Here is a 25,405-nt window from a genome sequence, read left to right as displayed (position 1 = left end):
GCTAGTAAGTAATATCTAGTGACTTCATGCTTAAAATCTATAAGTTACGATTAGCAGTAATTGGCCTGTACAGGGTTTATTGCTCTCAAATTCAGGACTAACACTGGCCATTTGTTCCCGGTAGTGGTCTATGATAGTAGTAGAGATATACCCCCTTTTTTCAATTGGCACACGCACTTTAATATAGCATGAAGTTGCTTGAAGTATTATTTGACATGAGATGTTTATCATCCCTAGAACATAGTATTATATATTAACATATTATAATACATATCTCTTTTCAAAGGTGTTTAATGGAGTCCTTAGCCATGTCTGTCTCTCACATCAGAGGTCACTAGATGTTTTTAAATAAAATGTATTGGGTTTTGTATGTAAAAATAAATAAAAGCTTTTTGATTGTAACTCAAAAATTGTTTCAATTAGTGCTTATTCTGTTCACTCTATCTCCTACAACCATGGGGGATTATAGTGTAACGGACGGATCATGTATTGCTTGTTTAGCACTTGAATAAGTATTGGATCATTGGTTGATGTTATTGTGTATTGAGCAGTGACTTATAGTGTAATGGACGGATCATGTTTCAATACACAGTAAGCAGCTGTAAGCATTTTGATTAACAGCTCACTCGATAATAGTGCTTGGGGGTCTGATAAGTTCACTTTAAGCTGTGAATGCTCCAGGCTAATCTTGTTTCAATACTCAGAATACTTTCTTATACAATAAAGGGGTTTTCTGGGCTTAAAAATTAGTCTAAGTTACTGCAGCCTGGTGAATCTTGACAGTGTGGAATGAGCATACTGTTGCGATTTCCCTGCATTTTCAGCGTAAATGAGTGGTCCTGTGACTGCATGCATGTTGTCACATTTCAACTGGATTGTTAGCCGTTGCCTTCAATAGAACAGGCCACGGTAGTGATGTCACGTCTACAAGCACACATAACTGCTGATGCCAATCGTTGGCTCTTTGTAGCTTGGTCCAACTACTGCGGCATCACCGCTGAGCCCGGTGATTAACTTGTGTGGTGATCATCAGTCACCTGACCAGATGCTGTAAAATGTTTCACAGAGGTGGGTGCAGTATTCAAATAGAAAAATTCAGAATTGTGTGCTTTTAATGTCTTTTGTGGAGGGTTTTCTTCCAAATTACTCATGCCATACCCTGATGCTGTATTATGGAGATAGTCTCCTGCTTTGCATAGATTATAGGGGAGAATATCTCATTATCTGTTAAAGTAGACACTATATGGCAGGACAGAGTGCCTATAGCTCTGTAGCATGAAACCGCCTCTTAAATAGTATAAAAAAAACTATGGACCCTTTTTGTGTACATGGGAACTAAAAATGAAGTAATGTTGACACTTATGTTAACGATATTCAGATTAGGCTGTTATACAAAAGAGAGTGACAAAGGATGCTATTTATTTCACCAATTTTTATTTTCACTCATTTTAACATTTCCTCTGCTCTGGATTCTTGCAGCCATATTCTTGCTCTAAGTTACGCAAAAAGAAGATCCTTAATGACTTTGTTTAGCTCTACCAGTGGTTCCCCAGGGCATGTACTAAGTTTTGAATGTTCACTTGGAAATTCAACACTGTCATACTTTCCAAATTTTCCAGGGTGTTGTGGTTGTCCAGGGTGTTGTGGTTTTCCAGGGTGTTGTGGTTTTCCAGAGAATTGTGGTTTTCCAGGGTGTTGTGGTTTTCCAGGGTGTTGTGGTGGGGGAGGTAGGCGGAAAATAGAGGGAACTGGCACACTGTTTTCATCATCAGAAAGAAAGTGAAACTGAACTGACCCCTTTGATCTTTTCTTAAAATCTTTTGTTTCAGCATTTTCTTCGGATGAGCTGCCATCATCAAAAGAGGTATGATTGTGATGATGATGATGATGATGTGATGGATCATGACTGTGATTACCATTTTTATGATCATGATGATGGTGATGGTGATGATGGTGAGGACGGTGCCTTTGATGATGGTGAGGATGGTGATGGTGATGATGTCGGCATCCATGGTGTGGGCAGTGCCCATGCCTACGATGTTCACAGTCGCCAGGTGCATCTTTGCCTTGTCCTTCCTCTCCAGCACCTTCCTGTTTTACTTCTGTCTCTTCTGCCTTTGGGGCATCAGGTTTTTCTTGCTGCTTTCCAGGTTTTGAGCTGTCTGGTCCATGACCACATTGCCTGTGTCTATGACCATGATCATCTTTATCAGGCTAAAAAGGAGAAAGATATTCATATTGTTTATTAAAAAGCTTGTTCCAATTGAAAAACACTGTGTACATGAAAGCTGTTTTTCCGCTTTACCCTAGCTGGCATGTATGTAGCAATCAGGTTACCACCAAATCCAGTAGAGACAGCTTTCTGTATACATTGCATAGCACTTATTATGGCAGCCTAGACTGCAGGAGCAGTCATCGTTTGGGGGATAATAGGTTTTTATTTTCATCTAAATAACTTATCAACTGCAGTACTGCTGCTGGCGTCATCGCAACAGCTAGGCGCAGGAGTGCAGCTCATCTCAAGCTAAGCACTAGGTCCCTCATATATTGGGCTATTATTGCCTTTGATAGGCACCTAACCTCACCTTACAGCATCTACGTACCCCTTTGGGACTCCTTTGACCACACTTTCTCTTTAAGACCCTTCCTTTGGAAAAAAGCAACTCTATGATTTAAAGGGAACCTGTCACCGCCCTCAGGCATTTGTAACTAAAAGAGCCACCTTGTGCAGCACAAATGCTGCATTCTGACAAGGTGGCTCTTTTATTTATGCTCCCTGTACACGCTGAAATAATCACTTATAAAATGTGCCCCCTCTTACCCTGAAATCGCCAGGGAGGCAGGTCTTTCCTTTCAAATCAGACGCAGCACAGCCGATACTCCGGGCCTGTGCGCGCCGGGCGCCGCCTCCTCTTGCTGCATTATCGTCCCCGGCGCCTGCGCATTAAGTTTTTTTTTCGGGTGTGCTTTGTACTTACAGCGCAGGTGCCGGGGACGATAATGAAGCAAGAGGAGGAGGCGCCCGGCGCGCACAGACCCGGAGTGACGGCTGTGCTGCGTCTGATTAGGAAGGAAAGACCTGCCTTCGGGACGGTTTCAGGGTATGAGGGGGCACATTTTATAAGTGATTATTTCAGCGTGTGCAGGGAGCATAACTAAAAGAGCCACCCTGTCAGAATGCAGCATTTGTGCTGCACAAGGTGGCTCTTTTAGTTACAAACGCCTGAGGGGGGTGACAGGTTCCCTTTAAGATCCGGAAGGATCGAAACGTCATTTTAGTTTATTTGGTCGCTTTTTTGTGTTATTTTGCTTTATTTCTACTGATGTCTCGTCAATAAATACACCTTTTTGCATATATTCAAGAGAGTGTGCAGTGAATATTGACTTTTACATTTGATTTGATAAAGGACGCCTTGAGCGTTTGAAACGCTTTGCCGCATCCTTAATATGTGAACCTTTTCTACCATCTATTTTTAATGATTTTCAAAAAAATACATCTTGGATTTCAAGTAGTTGGAACGTCATCCTGTTTTTTCATGAATATCTTCCAATTGCAGATCTGATAACTGTATCAGAATTCTCTCTTATGTTAATTTGTTAAGCTGTGTATGGCTAGACAGTTTTTTTAAGCCTCTGTAGGTAAACAAGAGTATTCCAGTAATTGACAGGAATCAAAGCTCTTAAAAAAGTGCGGAATTAAAACACAAAAGGCCCGATCCATCAAGCATTGTACGCACCAGTCTTAAAGAACAGGACTGCTGGATTAAGATGTGCCTAAGGGTACTGTCACACAGTACCATTTTGATCGCTACGACGGTACGATTCGTGACGTTCTAGCGATATCGTTACGATATCGCAGTGTCTGACACGCAGCAGCGATCAGGGATCCTGCTGAGAATCGTACGTCGTAGCAGATCGTATGGAACTTTCTTTCGTCGCTTGATCACCCGCTGACATCGCTGGATCGTTGTGTGTGACAGCGATCCAGCGATGTGTTCGCTTGTAACCAGGGTAAACATCGGGTAACTAAGCGCAGGGCCGCGCTTAGTAACCCGATGTTTACCGTGGTTACCAGCGTAAACGTAAAAAAAACAAACAGTACATACTCACATTCCGGTGTCTGTCCTCCGGCGTCTCAGCTTCTCTGCACTGTGAGCGCCGGCCAGCCAGAAAGCGAGCACAGCGGTGACGTCTGACGTCACTGCTCTGCTTTCCGGCTATGGCGCTTACACAGTGGAGAGAAGCAGATCGCCGGGGACAGACACCGGAATGTAAGTATGTACTGTTTGTTTTTTTTACGTTTACGCTGGTAACCACGGTAAACATCGGGTTACTAAGCGCGGCCCTGCGCTTAGTTACCCGATGTTTACCCTGGTTACCGGGGACTTCGGCATCGCTCCAGCGCCGTGATTGCAACGTGTGACCGCAGTCTACGACGCTGGAGCGATAATCATACGACGCTTGTTGTGAATTTGGATTCTGGGCTCCCCCGGTGGCCGCTTGTGGAATTGGACTTGTCATCCTCTTTCCTGTTTCACCTGGTTCCATCAGTAGTGGGTGTCGCTATTTAAGCTCATTTCTCTGGTGGTTTCTTGCCGGTCAACAATGTTATCTGATGCCTCTCAGTGCTTGTTCCTGCTTCTAGACAACTACTAGATAAGTTGGACTTTTGTCCATGTTTTGTTTTGCCTATTTGTTCCAGTTCACAGCTGAAGTTTTGTTACTGTGTCTGGAAAGCTCTCGTTGATCAGGGATTGCTACTCTGGCGTTATGAGTTAATGCCAGAGTTTAAGGTAATCTCTGGATGGTGTTTTGTTAGTGTTTTTCTGCTGACCATGAAAGTATACTATCTGTCTTCTGCTATCTAGTAAGCGGACCTCAAATTTGCTAAGACTATTTTCCTGCTGCGTTTGTTGTTTCATCTGAACTCACCGTCATTATATGTGGGGGGCTACTGTCTTCTTTGGAATATTTCTCTAGAGGTGAGCCAGGTCTTATATTTCCCTCTGCTAGCTATTTAGGTCTTAGGCCAGAGCTGGGCATCTAGCGATAAATAGGAAATGCTACCTGGCTATTTCTAGTTGCGCGGCAGGCTTAGTTCATGGTCAGTATAGTTCCATCTTCCGAGAGCTTGTCCCTCTATAGGCTTGCTATGATCTCTGCCTGCAGAGATCATGACAGTTTGACCGGCCAATAAAGTGTTAAAGACCCAGGTTGAGAAAGGAGAGTTATAAGAAGTCTGCTGGAATTTTTTTTTTTTTTTTTTCCCTCCAGTCTGCCTTGCTGCAGTCTTTTTTCTCTCTCTCCTCCTAATCTCTGTATGGCTCTGTGTGCACCTGACAATAATGGATCTCCAGAGTGTAACTGCGGGTTTGAATAATCTCATCACGAAAGTACAACATTTACAAGATTTTGTGGTACATGCTCCGGTATCTGAGCCGAGAATTCCTTTGCCGGAGTTCTTCACAGGGAATAGAGCTAGCTTCCAGAATTTCCGAAATAATTGTAAGCTTTATTTGTCCCTGAAGTCTCGTTCAGCTGGAGACCCTGCTCAGCAGGTTAGGATTGTGATTTCCTTGCTCAGGGGTGACCCTCAAGATTGGGCCTTCTCATTGCCAGCAGGGGATCCTGCGTTACGCGATGTGGATGCGTTTTTTCTGGCCTTGGGCTTGCTTTATGAGGAACCTCATTTGGAACTTCAGGCAGAAAAAACTTTGATGGCACTATCTCAGGGGCAAGACGAAGCTGAAGTTTTCTGCCAAAAATTCCGTAAATGGTCTGTGCTTACTCAGTGGAATGAGTGCGCCTTGGCGGCAACTTTCAGAGAAGGTCTCTCTGATGCCGTTAAGGATGTTATGGTGGGGTTCCCTTTGCCTGCAGGTCTGAATGAGTCCATGACAATGGCTATTCAGATTGATAGGCGTCTGCGGGAGCGCAAACCGGTGCACCATCTGGCGGTGTCTATGGAAAAGACGCCAGAAAGTATGCAGTGTGATAGAATTCTGTCCAGGAGCGAGCGACAGAATTTTAGACGGAAGAATGGATTGTGTTTCTATTGTGGGGATTCTACTCATGTTATATCAGCATGCTCTAGGCGTACAAAGAAGCTTGATAAGTCTGTTTCCATTGGCACCATTCAGTCTAAGTTTATTTTGTCTGTAACCCTGATTTGCTCTTTGTCATCCATTGCCACGGACGCCTATGTTGACTCTGGCGCCGCTCTGAGTCTTATGGATTGGTCCTTTGCCAATCGTTGTGGTTTTGATTTAGAGCCTTTGGAGACTCTTATTCCTCTGAAGGGGATTGACTCCACCCCATTGGCTAATAATAAACCACAATACTGGACACAAGTAACCATGCGTATCAATCCGGATCACCAGGAGATTATTCGTTTCCTGGTGCTGTATAATTTACATGACGATTTGGTACTGGGATTGCCATGGTTGCAGTCTCACAACCCAGTCTTGGACTGGAGAGCAATATCTGTGTTGAGCTGGGGATGTAAGGGTATTCATGGGGACGTACCTTTGGTTTCTATTTCGTCGTCCATTCCCTCTGAAGTCCCTGAGTTCCTCTCTGATTATCAAGACGTCTTTGACGAACCCAAGCTTGGGTCGTTACCTCCGCACCGTGAGTGCGATTGTGCCATAGATTTGATACCGGGTTGTAAATATCCAAAGGGTCGTTTGTTTAATTTGTCTGTGCCGGAACATGCTGCTATGCGGGAATATATAAAGGAGTCTTTGGAAAAGGGACATATTCGTCCATCTTCTTCTCCCTTGGGAGCTGGGTTTTTCTTTGTCTCAAAAAAAGACGGCTCTTTGAGACCATGTATTGATTATCGGCTTCTGAATAAGATCACTGTTAAGTATCAATACCCATTGCCATTGCTTACTGATTTGTTTGCTCGTATAGAGGGTGCTAAGTGGTTCTCTAAAATTGATCTTCGTGGGGCGTATAATTTGGTGCGGATCAGGCAGGGGGATGAGTGGAAGACCGCATTTAATACGCCCGAGGGCCACTTTGAGTATTTGGTCATGCCTTTTGGTCTTTCTAATGCCCCTTCAGTTTTCCAGTCTTTTATGCATGATATTTTCCGCGATTTTCTGGATAAATTTATGATAATATATCTGGATGATATTCTGATTTTTTCTGATGACTGGGACTCTCATGTCCAGCAGGTCAGGAGAGTTTTTCAGGTTCTGCGGTCTAATTCTTTATGTGTGAAGGGGTCTAAGTGCGTTTTTGGGGTCCAGAAAATTTCCTTTTTGGGGTATATTTTTTCTCCCTCTTCCATTGAGATGGATCCCGTCAAGGTGCAAGCTATTTGTGACTGGACTCAGCCCTCCTCTCTTAAGGGTCTTCAGAGATTTTTGGGCTTTGCCAACTTTTACCGCAGATTTATTGCTGGTTTTTCGGATGTCGTTAAACCACTGACTGATTTGACCAGACAAGGCGCTGATGTTGCTAATTGGTCCCCTCATGCTGTAGAGGCCTTTCAGGAGCTTAAGCGCCGTTTTGCCTCTGCCCCTGTGTTGCGTCAGCCTGATGTGAATCTGCCTTTTCAGGTTGAGGTTGACGCTTCGGAGATCGGAGCTGGGGCAGTGTTGTCGCAGAAAGGTTCCGACTGCTCCGTCATTAGGCCTTGTGCCTTCTTTTCTCGCAAATTTTCGCCCGCAGAGCGGAATTATGATGTTGGGAATCGGGAGCTTTTGGCCATGAAGTGGGCGTTTGAGGAGTGGCGCCATTGGCTCGAGGGGGCTAGGCATCAGGTGGTGGTATTGACTGACCACAAAAATTTGATTTATCTTGAGACTGCCAGACGCCTGAATCCTAGACAGGCGCGCTGGTCTTTATTTTTTTCTCGCTTTAATTTTGTGGTGTCATACCTACCGGGTTCTAAGAATGTTAAGGCAGATGCCCTTTCTAGGAGTTTTGACCCGGACTCTCCTGGTAATTCTGAACCCACAGGTATCCTTAGGGAGGGAGTAATTTTGTCGGCCGTTTCTCCTGATCTGCGGCGGTCTTTGCAAGAGTTTCAGGCGGATAGACCGGATCGTTGTCCGCCTGATAGACTGTTTGTTCCGGATGATTGGACCAGCAGAGTCATCTCTGAGGTACATTCTTCTGCATTGGCAGGTCATCCCGGAATTTTTGGTACCAGGGATTTGGTGGCAAGATCCTTCTGGTGGCCTTCCCTGTCACGAGATGTGCGAGTCTTTGTGCAGTCATGTGACGTTTGTGCTCGGGCCAAGTCTTGTAGTTCTCGGGCTAGCGGACTGCTGTTGCCCTTGCCTATTCCTAAGAGGCCTTGGACACACATCTCGATGGATTTTATTTCAGATCTGCCTGTTTCCCAGAAGATGTCTGTCATCTGGGTGGTCTGTGACCGTTTCTCTAAAATGGTCCATTTGGTTCCTCTGCCCAAGTTGCCTTCTTCTTCTGAGTTGGTTCCTCTGTTTTTTCAGAATGTTGTCCGATTGCACGGTATTCCTGAGAATATTGTTTCTGACAGAGGTACCCAATTTGTGTCTAGATTTTGGCGGGCATTCTGTGCTAGGATGGGCATAGATTTGTCTTTTTCATCTGCTTTTCACCCTCAGACTAATGGCCAGACCGAGCGGACTAATCAGACCCTTGAGACATATCTGAGGTGTTTTGTCTCTGCTGACCAGGATGATTGGGTTGCTTTTTTGCCATTGGCAGAGTTCGCCCTCAATAATCGGGCCAGTTCTTCCACCTTGGTGTCCCCGTTTTTCTGTAATTCGGGGTTTCACCCTCGATTTTCCTCCGGTCAGGTGGAATCCTCGGATTGTCCTGGAGTGGATGCGGTGGTGGAGAGATTGCATCACATCTGGGGGCAGGTTATGGACAATTTGAAGTTGTCCCAGGAGAAGACTCAGCGTTTTGCCAACCGTCATCGTCGTGTTGGTTCTCGGCTTTGTGTTGGAGATTTAGTGTGGTTGTCTTCTCGTTTTGTCCCTATGAGGGTCTCTTCTCCTAAGTTTAAACCTCGGTTCATCGGCCCTTATAGAATATTGGAGATTCTTAATCCTGTTTCTTTCCGTTTGGACCTCCCTGCGTCCTTTTCCATTCATAACGTTTTTCATCGGTCGTTATTGCGCAGGTATGAGGTACCTGTTGTACCTTCAGTTGAGCCTCCTGCTCCGGTGTTGGTTGAGGGTGAGTTGGAGTACGTTGTGGAGAAAATTTTGGACTCTCGTGTTTCCAGACGGAAACTCCAGTATCTGGTCAACTGGAAGGGTTACGGCCAGGAGGATAATTCTTGGGTCAATGCATCTGATGTTCATGCTTCTGATCTTGTTCGTGCCTTCCATAGGGCTCATCCTGGTCGCCCTGGTGGATCTGGTGAGGGTTCGGTGCCCCCTCCTTGAGGGGGGGGTACTGTTGTGAATTTGGATTCTGGGCTCCCCCGGTGGCCGCTTGTGGAATTGGACTTGTCATCCTCTTTCCTGTTTCACCTGGTTCCATCAGTAGTGGGTGTCGCTATTTAAGCTCATTTCTCTGGTGGTTTCTTGCCGGTCAACAATGTTATCTGATGCCTCTCAGTGCTTGTTCCTGCTTCTAGACAACTACTAGATAAGTTGGACTTTTGTCCATGTTTTGTTTTGCCTATTTGTTCCAGTTCACAGCTGAAGTTTTGTTACTGTGTCTGGAAAGCTCTCGTTGATCAGGGATTGCTACTCTGGCGTTATGAGTTAATGCCAGAGTTTAAGGTAATCTCTGGATGGTGTTTTGTTAGTGTTTTTCTGCTGACCATGAAAGTATACTATCTGTCTTCTGCTATCTAGTAAGCGGACCTCAAATTTGCTAAGACTATTTTCCTGCTGCGTTTGTTGTTTCATCTGAACTCACCGTCATTATATGTGGGGGGCTACTGTCTTCTTTGGAATATTTCTCTAGAGGTGAGCCAGGTCTTATATTTCCCTCTGCTAGCTATTTAGGTCTTAGGCCAGAGCTGGGCATCTAGCGATAAATAGGAAATGCTACCTGGCTATTTCTAGTTGCGCGGCAGGCTTAGTTCATGGTCAGTATAGTTCCATCTTCCGAGAGCTTGTCCCTCTATAGGCTTGCTATGATCTCTGCCTGCAGAGATCATGACAGACGCTGCGACGTCACGGATCGTGCCGTCGTAGCGATTAAAATGGTACTGTGTGACAGTACCCTTATTCAATAAGATGGTCAAGTTATTTAAGAATTAGGCGCACTCTACAAATGCCGAGCACCGCCACTAGAAATGGTCTTTCAGTCAGTGACATTTCTGGCAAAATCTACACTACTAAAGTGTCAAATTGTGATAAATTAGATGGCCGGGCTTGGTCACTTCCCATCCCGCTGATACTCTGCCCATTTTGAAGAGGCTGACCTAGACTAGTGTATAAACATTAAAAGATGCAAACTTATTGCACAGTTTCAAGAGGTGATAAAGAAAGTGTCTAGCTCAAAATGTAATTGAATTCATAGTATTTCTGCAGCTCACCTGTGGGTCGTAGATGTCACAGGATCCCTTCACCTCTTCTGTGCGCTCAGGTGTGTAGTAAGAGTTACCATTACAGAAACCAACCTCCTGTGGAAAAGAACACCCACGTTAAGTTGGCTGTTTGAAAAGTGGAAAACAAGCATAGTTCAAAGTAGAAAAAAAAAAGGATGATGCAAAAGTTTGACAGTTGCGGAAAACCCCCCCATAAAATTGATAAAAGTGCTAATAGCTAATTCTTAATTAATTAACAAAATGTAAAGTGAATGAATAAAAGATTATCATAAATCAACTCAATATTTGGTATGACCACCCTTCGCCTTCAAAACAACAATTCTTTTAGATACACTTGCACAAAGTAAGGTTGTAGTCTGGTGTATGAGCAACCAAATATAGCTAATAGCTAGTAGGTGATAATGACCATCATTTTAAGATGTAGCTTGAAAAACATACAATAAAGAGAATCTGTTAGCAGCTTTTTGCTTTTTAATCTGAGAGCAGCATAATGTGGCACAAGACAGCCCGCTTTTAGGGATGTGTCACTTATTAGGCTGTGTGCTGTAGTTTCACTACAATCAATGCTTTATCAGCAGGAGATTATCACTAGAGAACTACATCTCATGTGCAGAGCAGTCAGGCTAATCTGTGTAACCCTGCCCCCACCACTGATTGCACAATATGAATTGTGAGCAATTGCCAAAGCAAGCTGCCAGTCAGGTGTGAGGGTGAGGTTGTAAGGGTGTGGACTGCCCTGTACCCTGAAAACGGCTTCATGTGATAATATTATGAGAATAGTTTTATGTGGCTTTACTGCGTTTTATTGTGCCATATGAAATGTAAATGGTGTCATGCGTTTTTTTTCAATAATGAAATATAACTAATATATAGTTTTGTAAGGTACTGATGCTGCAGTGTAAATACTGTAAAGGTAGTGCCTATTGTGAGTAACATGCACTCTGCTCAGGTGTACAGAAAGTTTAGGATATAGTTTAGAGTTCAGGACATAGAGCAGGTTAGACAGTGATAGGCATTGTAAGTATAATATGCTTAGTGCATACTGTTAGAAGATTGTGATTGAATTTAAGCAGGTGAAAGGTTAAGTTTGCCCAGCAACAAGGCTGCTGGGGCAGACAGAGTAAAGAGACAGTTAACGATTAGTCCAGCCCAAAGAGGGAGGGGTTAGGGCCAGTAAATGGCAACAACTTCCTGGTTTAGTCAGTTAGTGAGGAGAGTTCATTGGAGACAGTTGCTAGGGGGAGTTCAAAGTGCAGTGGGCTGCTAGCAGAAGCAAGTACAAGTTGTGCTGGGTGGTATGAGGCCTTACCAAACTCCCTGTGGATATTTCTACAACGTCCGGAGCTCAAGGCTCAAGTCGGTGGCTACTGAGAACACCGACAACCCTTCCATACAGAGGAAGTTGGAAGAGAGAACACGTGAGGGAAAGGTCTTGACAATACTGTGCAGCCTGATGGAAAATCTCTGGGGCTGACAGGAACTGTTACAGTAGGGATAGTCCAGGCAGAAACGAATATAAAGCAGGAAATGTACTGTGTTACTGAAACAAGAAATGGAGGGTGTTGTGCTCGATACTGCGTGACACAATCTGATGTTCTTCAACTGTCAAGTAAACTGTTAATTGTCTCTTGAGTTGTGTGCGGCCGTTCTTGAGTATGCAGAACTGAAGACAGCGGAGGCTTACGGCAAGCAAGCACCCTACACAAGATAGCACACTGAGACTTGGACACGATATATTTGTGGGGTGCCATAGCATGAAAATGCAGCCTGTCGACCATGACTACCACCAAGTGCACCTTACAAGGTTATACAGGTTATAGATAGAGCAGAAGACTTAGCTCTGCTACATCTATATCAGACAAAATAGGTATTTTGCCAAAACTGCACCAAGCAGTCCAGTAAGGCAACGTTCACATTAGCGTCATGCGACGCTGTCGGAAACGCACGCAAAAACGCACCATGTTTGACGCATGCGTCGAACGGATGCGTCGTAAAACGCAGCGTTTTTTTGTGCGTTTTTGTTGCGTTTTTCCAAAAAACGCAGCGTTTTACGACGCATGCGTTGTCAAACAATGATGTATCTTTCCACACAATTTGTCTAGACAAACACCACCAATGAATAGAAGAGGGTGGGTCTAGTGTCTAGACAATAGATAATGCCACCAATGGGTAGATGAGGGTGGGTATTAATGTTAATTGTTTGTTTTGTTTGTCTTGCCTCTAGATGCTGCAGCAGAAGTGACAAACAATCCAACATTTTCTTTAGATATGGGGGATGTTTTTATCACTGTTTGCACTGTCTAGACACTGTCTAGACACTTTTTTGTTTAATTTTATGTAACGACGCATGCGTCGCACAACGCACGCACGACGCACACGCGACGCAAGTGCGTTGTCAATAGGTTTCAATGGGAAATTGTAACGCAATGACGACGCACGAGCGACGCAAGTGCGACGCGTGCGTTTTTTTGACGCTAGAAAAATGCAACATGTAGCGTCTCCGACGCCACCCAGGTGCGGTGAAACGACGCATGCGTCGTGCCCCAATGATAAAGATAGGGGCGCATGACGCATGCGTTGTCGTGCGTCGACGACGCAGCGTCGCATGACGCTAATGTGAACGTAGCCTAAGTGATACATCACTGGTTGTAAGGCTTTCTTGCCCATATTATGCTGCTTTCAGATAGGTAAAACCTGATGACAGATTCAATTGAATTGAAACAGAAACAACTGTATAATAAGTGTAAAACTGAGTTGGGAACAGCCAAATTCAGCTACAAAGGTGAGGTTGTGGAAGACAGTTTCATGTCACAGCTCATACACAATGGAAAGATTAAGCAAAGCAAAAAGTCACAAAGTAATTGTGCTGCATCCCAAGGTCTCTTCCAGGCAACACTGTGGGTTCCAAGATGTGCTGTTCAAGCTCTTTAAAGAAGCACCAAGAATTTGACAACGTTGAGAACCGTAGACGCAGTGGCTTAATACTATTAATTATTATGAACTTGAAAAACTCTTGTGCATCTTGTACTTTTATATTAAATAAAAAAAATGCTGAACTTCAATGAAGAATTTAGGGAATTTGAAATAGTATAACTTACTGCCTCCGAGTCTTTAAGGAACTTGCAATTGGCAAGATTTACATTACTGTCTGTTTTCAAACACTCAGTTTCCTTTATGATGAAAGAGAAGATGTAAGATTGTCCTAACACATACTGTAAAGAAATGAGAAGGAAAAATGATCATCATCAGAAATGCAGCCATAATTTGATGTCCATTACTCTTTGTTGTATATCATAACTGCGTTTACCATAAATTGAATGGAATGCTCATCAATAATAGTAATAGACTTAAAGGGAACCTGTCTTCAGGAATAATGCTGTGAACCTGCAGATATGGGGTCAATCTGGAGGATAACAGCGCCATGATGCTGTCTGGCGCCTGCATGCAGTGGAGAGAAAATTAAATTTGTTCTCCCTGCCAGCATTTGGTATCCAGTCATAAGAACGGGGGCGGCACTGGTTTAGTCATCACTTTGAGTATACAGAGCATCTGCTGTAAACGCTCCCCCACACAGTAAGACACAGCCATTACACAGTACAAAGCAGGGTCACATTATTAATAGTGATGAGCGAATATACTCGTTACTCGAGATTTCCCGAGCATGCTCGGGTGTCCTCCCAGTATTTTTTAGTGTCCGGAGATTTAGTTTTCAATGCCGCAGCTGAATGATTTACATCTGTTAGCCAGCTTGATTACATGTGGGGATTCCCTAGCAACCAGGCAACCCCCACATGTACTTATGCTGGCTAACAGATGTAAATCATTCAGCTGCAGCAATGAAAACTAAATCTCCGAGCACTAAAAAAATACTTGGAGGACACCCGAGCATGCTCGGGAAATCTCGAGTAACGATATATATTGTATTCATATATATTGTATATTCGCTCAGCACTAATTATTAAGATTATCTCAGCACAGCAACATTTTTTTAAACATATCCAATTGTGGAACTTATTATTATTCCAAGGTATATTGATTAAAATCAACTTTTGCTTGTGTTTAAACCCCTTTAATAAGTGCAGAATATCTGCAAACTCAAAAACTCACCAAAAGTATATTTTGGGAATGCAGCCTTACAGTGCATGCACCACACGCTGTTTGGACTCTTCGATATTGCTGCCGAGGCCGGGTGGTCTTGTGAACATAAGTATGCATTTTCTATACTTCCTACCACATTCCGGCTAGACTTGCTCAATCGATGACATACTTGGCCAAGTGACCAGACGATCTCAGCAGCAATGCTGGAGAATACTGACAGCGTGCGGTACACATAGCATGACTACAGACTTTTAGAAGATGACCTGACAACTCCTTTATGGAATATTTATATGTGGACTTTCGGATGTTGATTTGTTTCTGCTGTTTTTTGTTGATTAGTGTAAAAGGACTAGGAAAAAAAATAGCAACAATACATGAAGTCACATGTAAATAGATGACAACATCCGTGATTGGTGGGTTCAATTCAGGCACAGCTTTATGTATTTCTGTTTTACCTGAGTTCTCACTCTTTCGATATGATCCACCTTGAAATAATTTGTCTCGTTGCTGTCTTGATTAAACTGTTGGGTTACCAGATCAGCCTTCTCTTGAATTTTAGGGCTGATATCCTTGACCAAGGAAGGGCAGTCTGGACATATCTGAACAAATGATCTAAGAGGAACTAATAATAATAATAGGGTCAATATTGATTGGCAATTACAGCCAACATCCTCGTACATGTAACCAAAACCATGCCTAAATGTTATCTCATGATGCTCTTACCTGGACTAATGGTGCAGTTGTAATTTATAAGTTTCACAATTCTCAATCGCTTAGCTATGAAAATGATGGCTTTACAGTGACCAAATACCTGGAGCACAAAACAAATAAAGTTTTTGGTTATTATACAAATTTTTATACAAATGGGATTGGATTATTTAGGAACGTGAACGTGCAGGGTGTGTTGTACATTTTGCTGCATTTTCAATAACCCATTTATTCTAGATATTCACTGCCTTGAAAAAGTATTCATACCCCCCACAAATCTTTCCACATTTTTTCACGTTACACTCACAAACTTAAATGTATTTTATTTGGATTGTATGTGACATACCAACACAAAGTAGCAAGTATTTGTAAAGTATAAAGGAGATTATGCATGATTTTCTAAATATTTTAAAATTATAAATCTTAAAATTATGACTCGGTGATTGACAACAGCCTGAGCATGCTCAGATCAGACTTCACTCTCATCTCGGCTTGGATACTGTTTTAAAGAGCTGTCCTTTCAGCTCACAAGCCCTGCGATGTGTTGATCATTGGAAAGTATATCACAAGGCTGACTTGTCAGCTGAAGGCACTCTCCTCTGATTGCTGCTTTTAAGTGCTGTGCCTTCAGCTTAGAAGCCCTATGATATACTTATCTTTCTCTATCAGATAATATATCTGATAAGATATATTACAAAGTTGCTGATTTTCATATGTACCATTGATCTAAAAAAAAAAATTGAAATAAAAATTAAAGCGACAGTTACTCTTTAAAAAGTAAGGGTACCGTCTCACAGTGGCACTTTGGTCGCTACGACGGCACGATCCGTGACGCTCCAGCGTCACTCCATTATCGCTCCAGCGTCGTATACTGCGGTCACACTTCGCAATGCACGGCGCTGGAGCGATAATTTCATGACATATTTGCGATGTAGAAGCCGTTGGTTACTGTGCGCACATTGTTTACAATATTGTGCACACCTTTGTTACACGATGCGATCTTGCCGCCACAGCGGGACACTTGACGACGAAAGAAAGTTTCAAACGATCTGCTACGACGTACGATTCTCAGCGGGGTCCCTGATCGCAGTAGCGTGTCAGACACAGCAAGATCGTAAGTATATCGCTGGATCGTCACGGATCGTGCCGTCGTAGCGACCAAAGTGCCACTGTGAGACGGTACCTTAAAGAGTCCTTTTAAGTGAGATTGCAGCAGAATTTCTGACGTTAACTGAAATTTAAACAATGGTTACTCTTTGACTACTTCTAGACCATTTATTTATTACCATGTTTATGTTTTGGATCACTGTATAAACAGCGGAAACCAAGTGCTTGTGTATACAGATTAGAAACCACTGACAGTGCTTCCTCCTCTGGACCCATTGAACATGTGATCACTGGGAACAGGGAGGAGGTAGGAGCTGCTGGTAGCTGCAAGAAGACCCAGTCAGCACTGCTTTGCAGGCAAGAGGCAGAAATTCACGTATAACTAGGACTAATAAACCAGTCCAAGTTACATGGTAAATTAGCAATAAAAATAATGTGTTAATATATTTAAGACCTTATGGTGGCACAGTGTGTAAAATAAATGGAATACATAAATAAAAAAGCAAAAATAAAATAGAAAAAAATAAATAAAACAAAACTGAAAAATGTAAAACTTTATTGCTGTTTATAGCCCTGCCTTATTGAAAAAAAATGTTCAAAATATAAAAATTATTCCTATGGAAAGGAGAATGCAATTTAAAATGTTTTTAGATATCCTTTGTGATTGTAAAACAATATATTATCCTCCAAGATCCAAAAAACAAGCAATATAAAAATGCCAAAAATTAAGCCCCATGCAATACAAAAGAAGTGTCAACAATTGGAATATCTGAACTAGAACATTTTTTGGGCACATATGATAAAACCCAGAAATGTGCTTAGTCAGAAATGCAGGGATAATGGCTCCATCATGAACTGGTTTTAGGGAAGTTATCACCAGAAAATGACTTTTTGTATCACATGTATTTAAAAAAATGTTGGCAATGTTTTTTTTTTTTTTTCATACTATGATCTTTATTTAAAAAAAATTATATAGATTATTAACAAAAATGAGTATTCTTAAAATTTTTACATTGGCAACAGGGGTGTTTTTACGCTGATAATTCCTGGCCTTTCAGAAATTGTTTACAGGAGTTTTCTTATCAGGAGAGGCATGATTACAATGACAGGTAACACCCCTATACACATCTTAAAAATAGGATCTATCAATTCACTTCCTTTCACAATGACCTTTGCACGGACTCAATAGGTGCCTCAGAACAAATGATAACAATGGGGTCAGACCATTGTGGGTGTTTCCTGAAGCAATGGGAAGCAAGGGGAAAGTCTAAAAAAATGACTCAGTGTCCAGTATGAAAATAGAAAGAGTTATATTTTTTATTTTTTATTCAGCTTGGGAAACAAAAAAGACATTGCCAAAAAAAACACCCAAACCTAAAAATCTGATTTAAACACTATGTGATTTTCTGATGACCGCTTCCCTTTTAGGGCTTGTATGTGGTGTTCTATGTTTTTTTGTTTTACTCTGGCAGCACGATGGCTCAGTGGTTAGCACTGTAGCCTTGCAGCGCTGGGGTCCTGGGTTTAAATCCTACAACATCAGCAAAGAAGTTTATATGTTCTCTGTGTGTTGTGTGGGTTTCCTCTGGTTTCCTCCCACACTCCAAAGACATACTGATAGGGAATTTATATTGTGAGCCCCAATGGGGACAGTGATGATAATTTATGTAAAGTGCAGTGGAATATGATGGTGCTATATAAGCAATACATAATAAATAAATCAATAAGTAGCTCTTATCACTTCATCTAAATTGTGACTGCCTCCCTGGTGGTATTCATGATAATACGTACAGTTTTATGGAACGGTATGTCATGGGCGCATTCTTTCCATGACTTCCCACTCAAGACATGGCAATCTGTCTCAATCACATCCAAATCCAAATAGTAGATCGAGCCTCCTGGTAGTTTCACGGACTGAAATTAGAAAATAGAAAAATGAGCAAATAATATTATTAGTAATGATTTCCAAACAAAATAAAAAGCTGAGAAGTATAAGTAATTCTGTCATTTAGCAATATCTTAGTTAGCTTTTCTGGATGTAACAAATATAAGTGACAACCAATATTACTGCCATTACAGTTGTCACTAAAGGCCCACATCCCATTCATTGAAAACTGAGTTGCTCTTAACATCGGGCGTTTTTCCAGCAGCAGAGTTGAAAAACATTGTGGATTTCTGGGCAGAGTTCTTTTGAAAACCATAAGGCTATGTGCCCACATTGCGGATTCGTGTGCGGATTTTTCTGCACCGTTTTTGTAAAATCCGCAGGTAAAACGCATTGCGTTTTACCTGCGGATTACCTGCGTATTTCCTGCGTTTTTTGTGTGTACTTCACCTGTGGATTCCTATTGAGGAGAAGGTGTAAAACGCTGCGGAATTCACACAAAGAATTGACATGCTGCGGAAAATACAACGCAGCATTTCCGCACTGTATTTTCCGCAGTAAGGGCCAAAACCAAGAGTGGAACAATTAGAGGAAAAATATAATAGAAACATATGCACCACTTCTGCATTTATCACCCACTCCTGGTTTTGGCTTTCACATCCTGATGTAAAATACTGACCAAATACTGATAGTGTGACGGCAGCCTAACTCTAATCAAATACCAGTGAGAATTGTAATAGCAATTGTTTCCTGCTGTCAAAAAGAAGTAAGAGTGCTTTCACACTGCGTTTTGGCACCCATTCGTAGATCCCGTTGGGGCTTTGGTCCAAACCCCCAGCAAAATGGAGTTTGGACTATAATGGTACCAACAGAGTGAACGTATGCTCTGTTATGCATTATTTGAGGCATGTATGCCTACTGGAGATGGACAACAAGACGCACTGATATAGCCTATGGCACCATCGGCGCATATACCCAAATCCCATTTCGATATCAGGGGTTTTTTTTGTTTGTGATAAAAAAAAATTCCAATTTTGCAGTTTGTAAAATTTAAATGACCAAATACAATTTCCTAGGTTAATAATGGTAACGTATCCATACAAACTGGATATTACACAGATGGGTTCCTTGTGTGATCCATGCTTTTTTACTCACTTTTTTACTCACTCTCATCCAAAATAAGACAATAGTGCATGCTGTGATTTTTTTTCACATGGACATTGTCTGTTATCTGAACAGCCATATGAATAATATTGCTCCTAGTGCTGTCCGTGTTGCTAGTTATTAATTATAAGGGGACCCTATGTCATTTTTTGGAGTGGTGTATTACCCCCTTCCCAAGCTATAAACATCTGCCCTCAGCTGTTCGCTTTCCCTTAGCTAGTTAACAAAATGTCGCCAATTTTTTAAGAAAATTAATCATTTATTAATTAAAAACAGGTATAATAAGCTACACAAGCACTGTACTCATTATATACCGTGTGTTACTGACATCTTTATATCTATCTATTCTATTCTGTTGGGTCACGCTGTGATTTTACTATATGCAGCTGATGAAATGTTTGGTTTTTAAGGACATGGGTTTGTTAAAAATGTCCAAATGCCGTGCAATTTTTTGATCACACCCATTGACTTGCATTGGCGAGTCTCATCTGCGATATGAGAACAATTGCAGCATGCTGCGATTTTTTTCTCAGTCCAACCTGAGCTGAGAAAAAATAGCAGATGAGCAGTGACTCATAGATTAACATTGGTCAGGGTGAAATCCAGTTTTTTTTAATCGGGTTGCACTCGTCCGTTTTTCTCGCAGATGAGTATGAGCCCGTAGGCTATGTTTCCACGGTCAGGAAACATAGCGCTTTGGACGCAGCGGATACCCTGCCCCGCCCAAAGCGCTGCCCCCTTTGTAAGTGCGGTGATTCCGCATGTGTTCATTGAACACATGCGGAATCACCACATCCTATCGATAGAGTGGGTTATTTATCTTGCGAAGACGGAGCGTCTCCGCAAGATAAATAGACATGCTGTGGTCTAGAAAGACACGCCGCATGTTCATAAACGCATGGCCGTCGGATGCGGCCGTGCGCACATAGTGGAGACGGGATTTAATAAAATCCCCTCCCCTATGCTGTAACATTTGGACGCTGCGGATGTATACAGTGTCCAATCCACAGCAAATCCTGAAGGAATACGCCATGTGGAAACATACCCTTATACTTTTCCTCTGATTGTTCCTATCTTGATTTTGGCTTATAAATATTGATGCATAATACTGATCAAATACTGAACGTGTGAACGTGGCCTTACTAGTAGGTCCTTGGTTCTGAATACATGTGAAAAAACAGACATCTTTTGAGCCCTCAGGCTATGTGCCCACATTGCAGATTCTTGTGTGGATTTACCGCGGATTCCACCTGCGGTTTTACACCTGCGAATTCCTATTGAGGAGCAGGTGTAAAACGCTGTGGAATCCGCACAAAAAGTTGACATGCTGCGGAAAATACAACACAGCGTTTCCGCGCGGTATTTTCCACAGCATGTGCACTGTGGATTTGGTTTTCCGTAGGTTTACATGGTACTGTACAACGCATGGAAAACTGCTGCGAATTCGCAGTGGCCAATCTGCTGCGGATCCGCAGGCAAATCCGCAACGTGTGCACATAGCCTCAACCATTGTTGAAAAATGCATGTAATTTTTAATTATTCTTCTGTTTACATTTTTCAAAATATTCAGTTATATTTTACCATTGCTTACCGTATACTTTTGCTTACTTTTAATAAGATGTAGCAGAGCAAATTTTGGTATTGTGCTGTGATATGGTTTTACATGGGATGAAAAGTTATCTTGGTAGGGTAAAAGTAACTCCTTAACCCCCGGAGCTTTTTCGGTTTTGCATTTTCGTTTTTCGCTCCCCTTCTTCCCAGAGCCATAACTTTTTTATTTTTCCATCAATATGGCCATGTGAGGGCTTGTTTTTTTTTCGGAACGAGTTATACTTTTGAACCACACCATTGGCTTTACCATGTTTTGTGCTAAAAAACGGGAAAAAAAATTCCAAGTGCGGTGAAATTGTGAAAAAGTGCAATCCCACACTTGTTTTCTGTTTGTTTGTTTTTACTAGGTCATTACGAGTTCATAGACACCAAACATGTCTAGGTTTTTTTTAATCTAAGTGGTGAAAAAAAATTTCAAACTTTGTTTAAAAAAAAATGATTTGAACTTTTATATATTTCTTATTTTTTTTATATTTTTAAAAACAAGAAGCTGCCATAGCCCGATTGTCTCTGCTACATACAGGCGATGATCAGATTGCCTGTATGTAGTAGAATTGCTGACTTGCTATGAGCGCCGACCACTGGGTGGTGCTCACAGCAATCCGGCACTGACAACCATAGAGGTCTCCAGGAGATTTTGGGTTGTCATGCCAACACACCGCGATAGCATGACGCAAGTCACCGGTGTGCGCATTTCTGGAAGCGCCATTTAAATACCGCTGTCAGAGTTTGACAGCGGCATTTAACTAGTTAATAGTTTTGGGTGGATCGCGATTTCACCCGCCGCTATTGCGGACACATGTCAGCTGTTCAAAACAGCTAATATGTCCTGGAAAAGATGTGGGGTTACCACCGGAACCCACATCAAAGGGATACCAACATCAGCATACTATTATGCCTGATGTCGGTAAAGGGTTAAATAACGAAAAATGGCCCACTTATGCTGATCAGACTCTGATCAAACTCTGATAAGTGTGGGATCCAATTTTCCCAGACATGGAGAGAAAAAAAACACTTCTCCACCTTCTCTATTATGTTAGTCCATGAAAATCGGACCGATTTTTTGCACGGATCCATACAGGCCAGTGCCGTCTGATTTTTGGAGGCAAATTGTGCATGCTGCTCAGCTCCATGTGCACGACCCCATAGAATAACATGGGTACAAGTGCTATCTGTTAAAACCATAGATGGCACTCGTCTGATTTAAACAGTGATTTAAACTGCGGAATGGTGTGCGGATTTTTCCGCACTGATTTTGGTAAATCCGCAGGAAATCCGCACTGCGGATTTACCGTGGTTTTTGTGCAGATTCTACTTGCGGTTTTACGCCTGTGGATTCCTATTGAGGAGCAGATGTAAACAGCTGCGGAGTCCGCACAAAGAATTGACATGCTGCGGAATAAGCCAATCCGCTGCGGATCCGCAGCAAAATCCACAGTGTGTGCACATAGCTAGAGGCTTCTCTAATTGTCTGATAAATCTCCCTCAGGCCTGTCCCACACGTCCAGATAATTCCGGTACCGGAAAAATCGGTACCGGAGTTATCCGTGTCCTTGTGTCCATGAGCTCATGTGGCACATCAGTGTGGCACACATGCGACAGCCGTGTGCCACACATGCGACAGCCGTGTGCCGCCCGTGTGCCAACTGGGTACCACACGGACCGTGCAGGAGACAGCGCTACAGTAAGCGCTGTCCCCTGCTTTGGGTGCTGAAGCCGCCATTCATTTCTTCTCTCCAGCAGCGTTCGCTGGAGAGAAGAAATGAAAAATCATTATATTTTGGGTTTTTTTTGCGGTAGAAATAAAGATCTTTGTTCCCCCCCCCTCCCACCCCCTGTGCGCCCCACCGCTGGAAGGAAAATACTCACCCGGCTCCCTCGAAGCGTCCTCACTGCGCCGCAGCTTCTTCCTGTATGAGCGGTCACGTGGTGCCGCCCATTACAGTGATGAATATGCGGCTCCACCTCCCATAGGTGCATTTACTAAGTGATACGTCTACTAGATACGTTGAAGTGTAACTATTATTAATAACAGTTAAAGGAGTATTCCAATCTCCAAGATCCTATCCCAATATGTAGTAGGTGTAATAATAATTAGTGATGAGCGAGTGTGCTCGTTACTTGGGTTTTCCGTGCATGCTCGGTGTTCTCCGAGTATTTTGGGCATGCTCGTAGATTATGTTAGAGTCGTCGCAGCTGCATGATTTGCGGCTGTTAGCCTGAATACATGTGGGGATTCCCTAACAAACAGGCAATCCCTGCATGTATTCAGGTTGTCTAAAAGCTGCAAATCATGCAGCTGCAGGGACACAAATATAAACTCTGAGAATGCCCAAAATACTCGCTCATCACTAATAATAATATTAGCAAATACCAACAATTTAGTATAGTTCTCCTTTTTGCTATGTTACTTACCCCATGTACAGGGCATTGCAGTAGCTTAGGTATCTATGGTTACGACCACTGACATAGTGACAGTTAGTTGCTAGTGGTCATAACCATGGATACCTAAGCTGCTGCAATGCCTGCAAATGGGGTAATCAACAAAGTGAAAAATAAGAACTATACTACATTTCTAATTGGAGTTATTTGCTAATATTATTATTACAACTACTACATATTCAAATAGGATGTTGGAGATGGGAATACCCCTTTAGCTTACACCCATATTTTTTGTTTGCTTTTTTTTTCAAAAACTTTTATCCTTAGGCTATATGCACACGTTGTGGATTTTGCTGCGGATCCGCAGCAGATTGGCGGCTGCGGATTTGCAGCAATTTTCCATGAGTTTACAGTACCATGTAAACCTATGGAAACCAAAATCCGCAGTGCACATTCTGCGGAAAAAAACGCGCTGAAACGTAGCGTTGTTTATTCCGCAGCATGTCAATTCTTTGTGCGGATTCCGCAGCGGTTTACACCTGCTCCATAATAGGAATCCGCAGGTAAAAAAACGCAGGTGGAATCCGCACAAAATCTGCAAAAAAAATCACGGTAAATCCATGGTAATTCCGCAGTGCGGTTTATCTGCGGAATTACCAAAATCAGTATGGAAAAATCCGCACCACTTTCCGCAACGTGTGCACGTGGCCTAATTGTTCAGAAGACTCATTAGTGTCAGCAAGAATCAGCCTCCCTATCATATTTTACTGCATATATTCAATATTTTTGACAAAAGAAATATGAGTAAACAAGTAAAATCCTATATAGTCGTACCCTAATACAAACACATAGGAAGGGTAATATGTGCAGGAGAAATTTAGGAGAAAATTCAGACATATTGTTGTATATGACAATTAAATAATTCATTTTGTTGTCATCATGAAATTGGTGCAAGGACCTGTGCACACGTTGCAGATTTGTCCTGTTTTTGTAGCAGTTTTTTCTGCACAGATTTGTCACAAAACCTGAAGTGTTTCTTGATGCCAGCAAAGTGAATGCGAATCCTGAAGTCTCATGCGCATGATGCTTATGTTTGACTCGTAGATTTAAATCCGCAGAATATAAATTCTTTCATGGTTTTTGCTGCAGATTTCACCCCTACTCATCAGTGTGGAAAAATCTGCACCAAAAACGCATGTAAAATAGCATCAAGAATGTGTCTATTTTAGGCAGCGTTCTTTTTTGCTGCAGAAATGGTGCAGAAATATCTGCACCAAATACTTAACGTGTGCACATACCCTAAAATGGTCACTTACCTCCTGCACAAAAACAGATTCAATTCGGGCTGGTCTTAACAGAAAGCCATCTTTCCGGTCTTCATTAATAAGGTCCAGTGCCAAATCTGCTTGTGCTTGTGTTGCGTTGCAGTCTAGCGAAATTAAACTGGGATTTGGAGGGCTTGTGGCAGAACACAGGGACACCAAAAAGGCTACTACAAGAATCCTCTCCATACTGACCAGGCACTGTTTGCCAGATCAACTAACTCTGAGCCTGGCATTATATATAGTCTTAATTATGGACCCTCGCTTTTCTCCTTGACCCTATTGTTAGAGAGGAACAAACAAAAGGTAAATGATTAGGAGGCTGCTTGGATTGACAAACACTGACACAATGCAGAGGGTCCTGTACTGGATGTTCATTTTATTATCTTTGGCAAATTGACGTGCACAACTAGATCCTTATCATTATGTAAATTGTCAACAAGGCCAAAAGCTGACCACAAAACTAAAATATCAGGCAAAGCTTGGGATGGTTGTGAAATATACACCTTACCCCTTAATATACAGTATATGAAAAAGACACTGTTGCCCCTGGATATTAAAAAAAATACACACTGTGCCATGGCCCCCGAATATATATAATAGATACAGTATTTT

At 42.3% G+C, this 25,405-nt stretch overlaps 1 protein-coding gene across 1 annotated transcript; it reads right to left on the bottom strand.

Moving 5' to 3' along the window:
* Positions 1–1,412: 1,412 nt before the first annotated feature.
* LOC143808111 (alpha-2-HS-glycoprotein-like) lies at positions 1,413–25,143 on the bottom strand. The gene is made up of 7 exons (XM_077290415.1): positions 24,785–25,143; positions 18,218–18,340; positions 15,335–15,422; positions 15,067–15,233; positions 13,612–13,725; positions 10,502–10,588; positions 1,413–2,214 (listed from the first exon to the last, which is right to left on the bottom strand). The coding sequence occupies exons 1-7, from the start codon at positions 24,977–24,979 to the stop codon at positions 1,498–1,500; spliced, it is 1,491 nt and encodes a 496-aa protein (XP_077146530.1). The 5' UTR covers positions 24,980–25,143; the 3' UTR covers positions 1,413–1,497.
* Positions 25,144–25,405: the final 262 nt, after the last annotated feature.

This window comes from Ranitomeya variabilis, chromosome 2 (genome assembly GCF_051348905.1).
Source record: "Ranitomeya variabilis isolate aRanVar5 chromosome 2, aRanVar5.hap1, whole genome shotgun sequence".
Lineage (NCBI taxonomy): Eukaryota > Metazoa > Chordata > Amphibia > Anura > Dendrobatidae > Ranitomeya > Ranitomeya variabilis.
The sequence above is the reverse complement of the archived record's forward strand: the minus strand, read 5'-3'. Positions and strand labels throughout refer to the sequence as shown.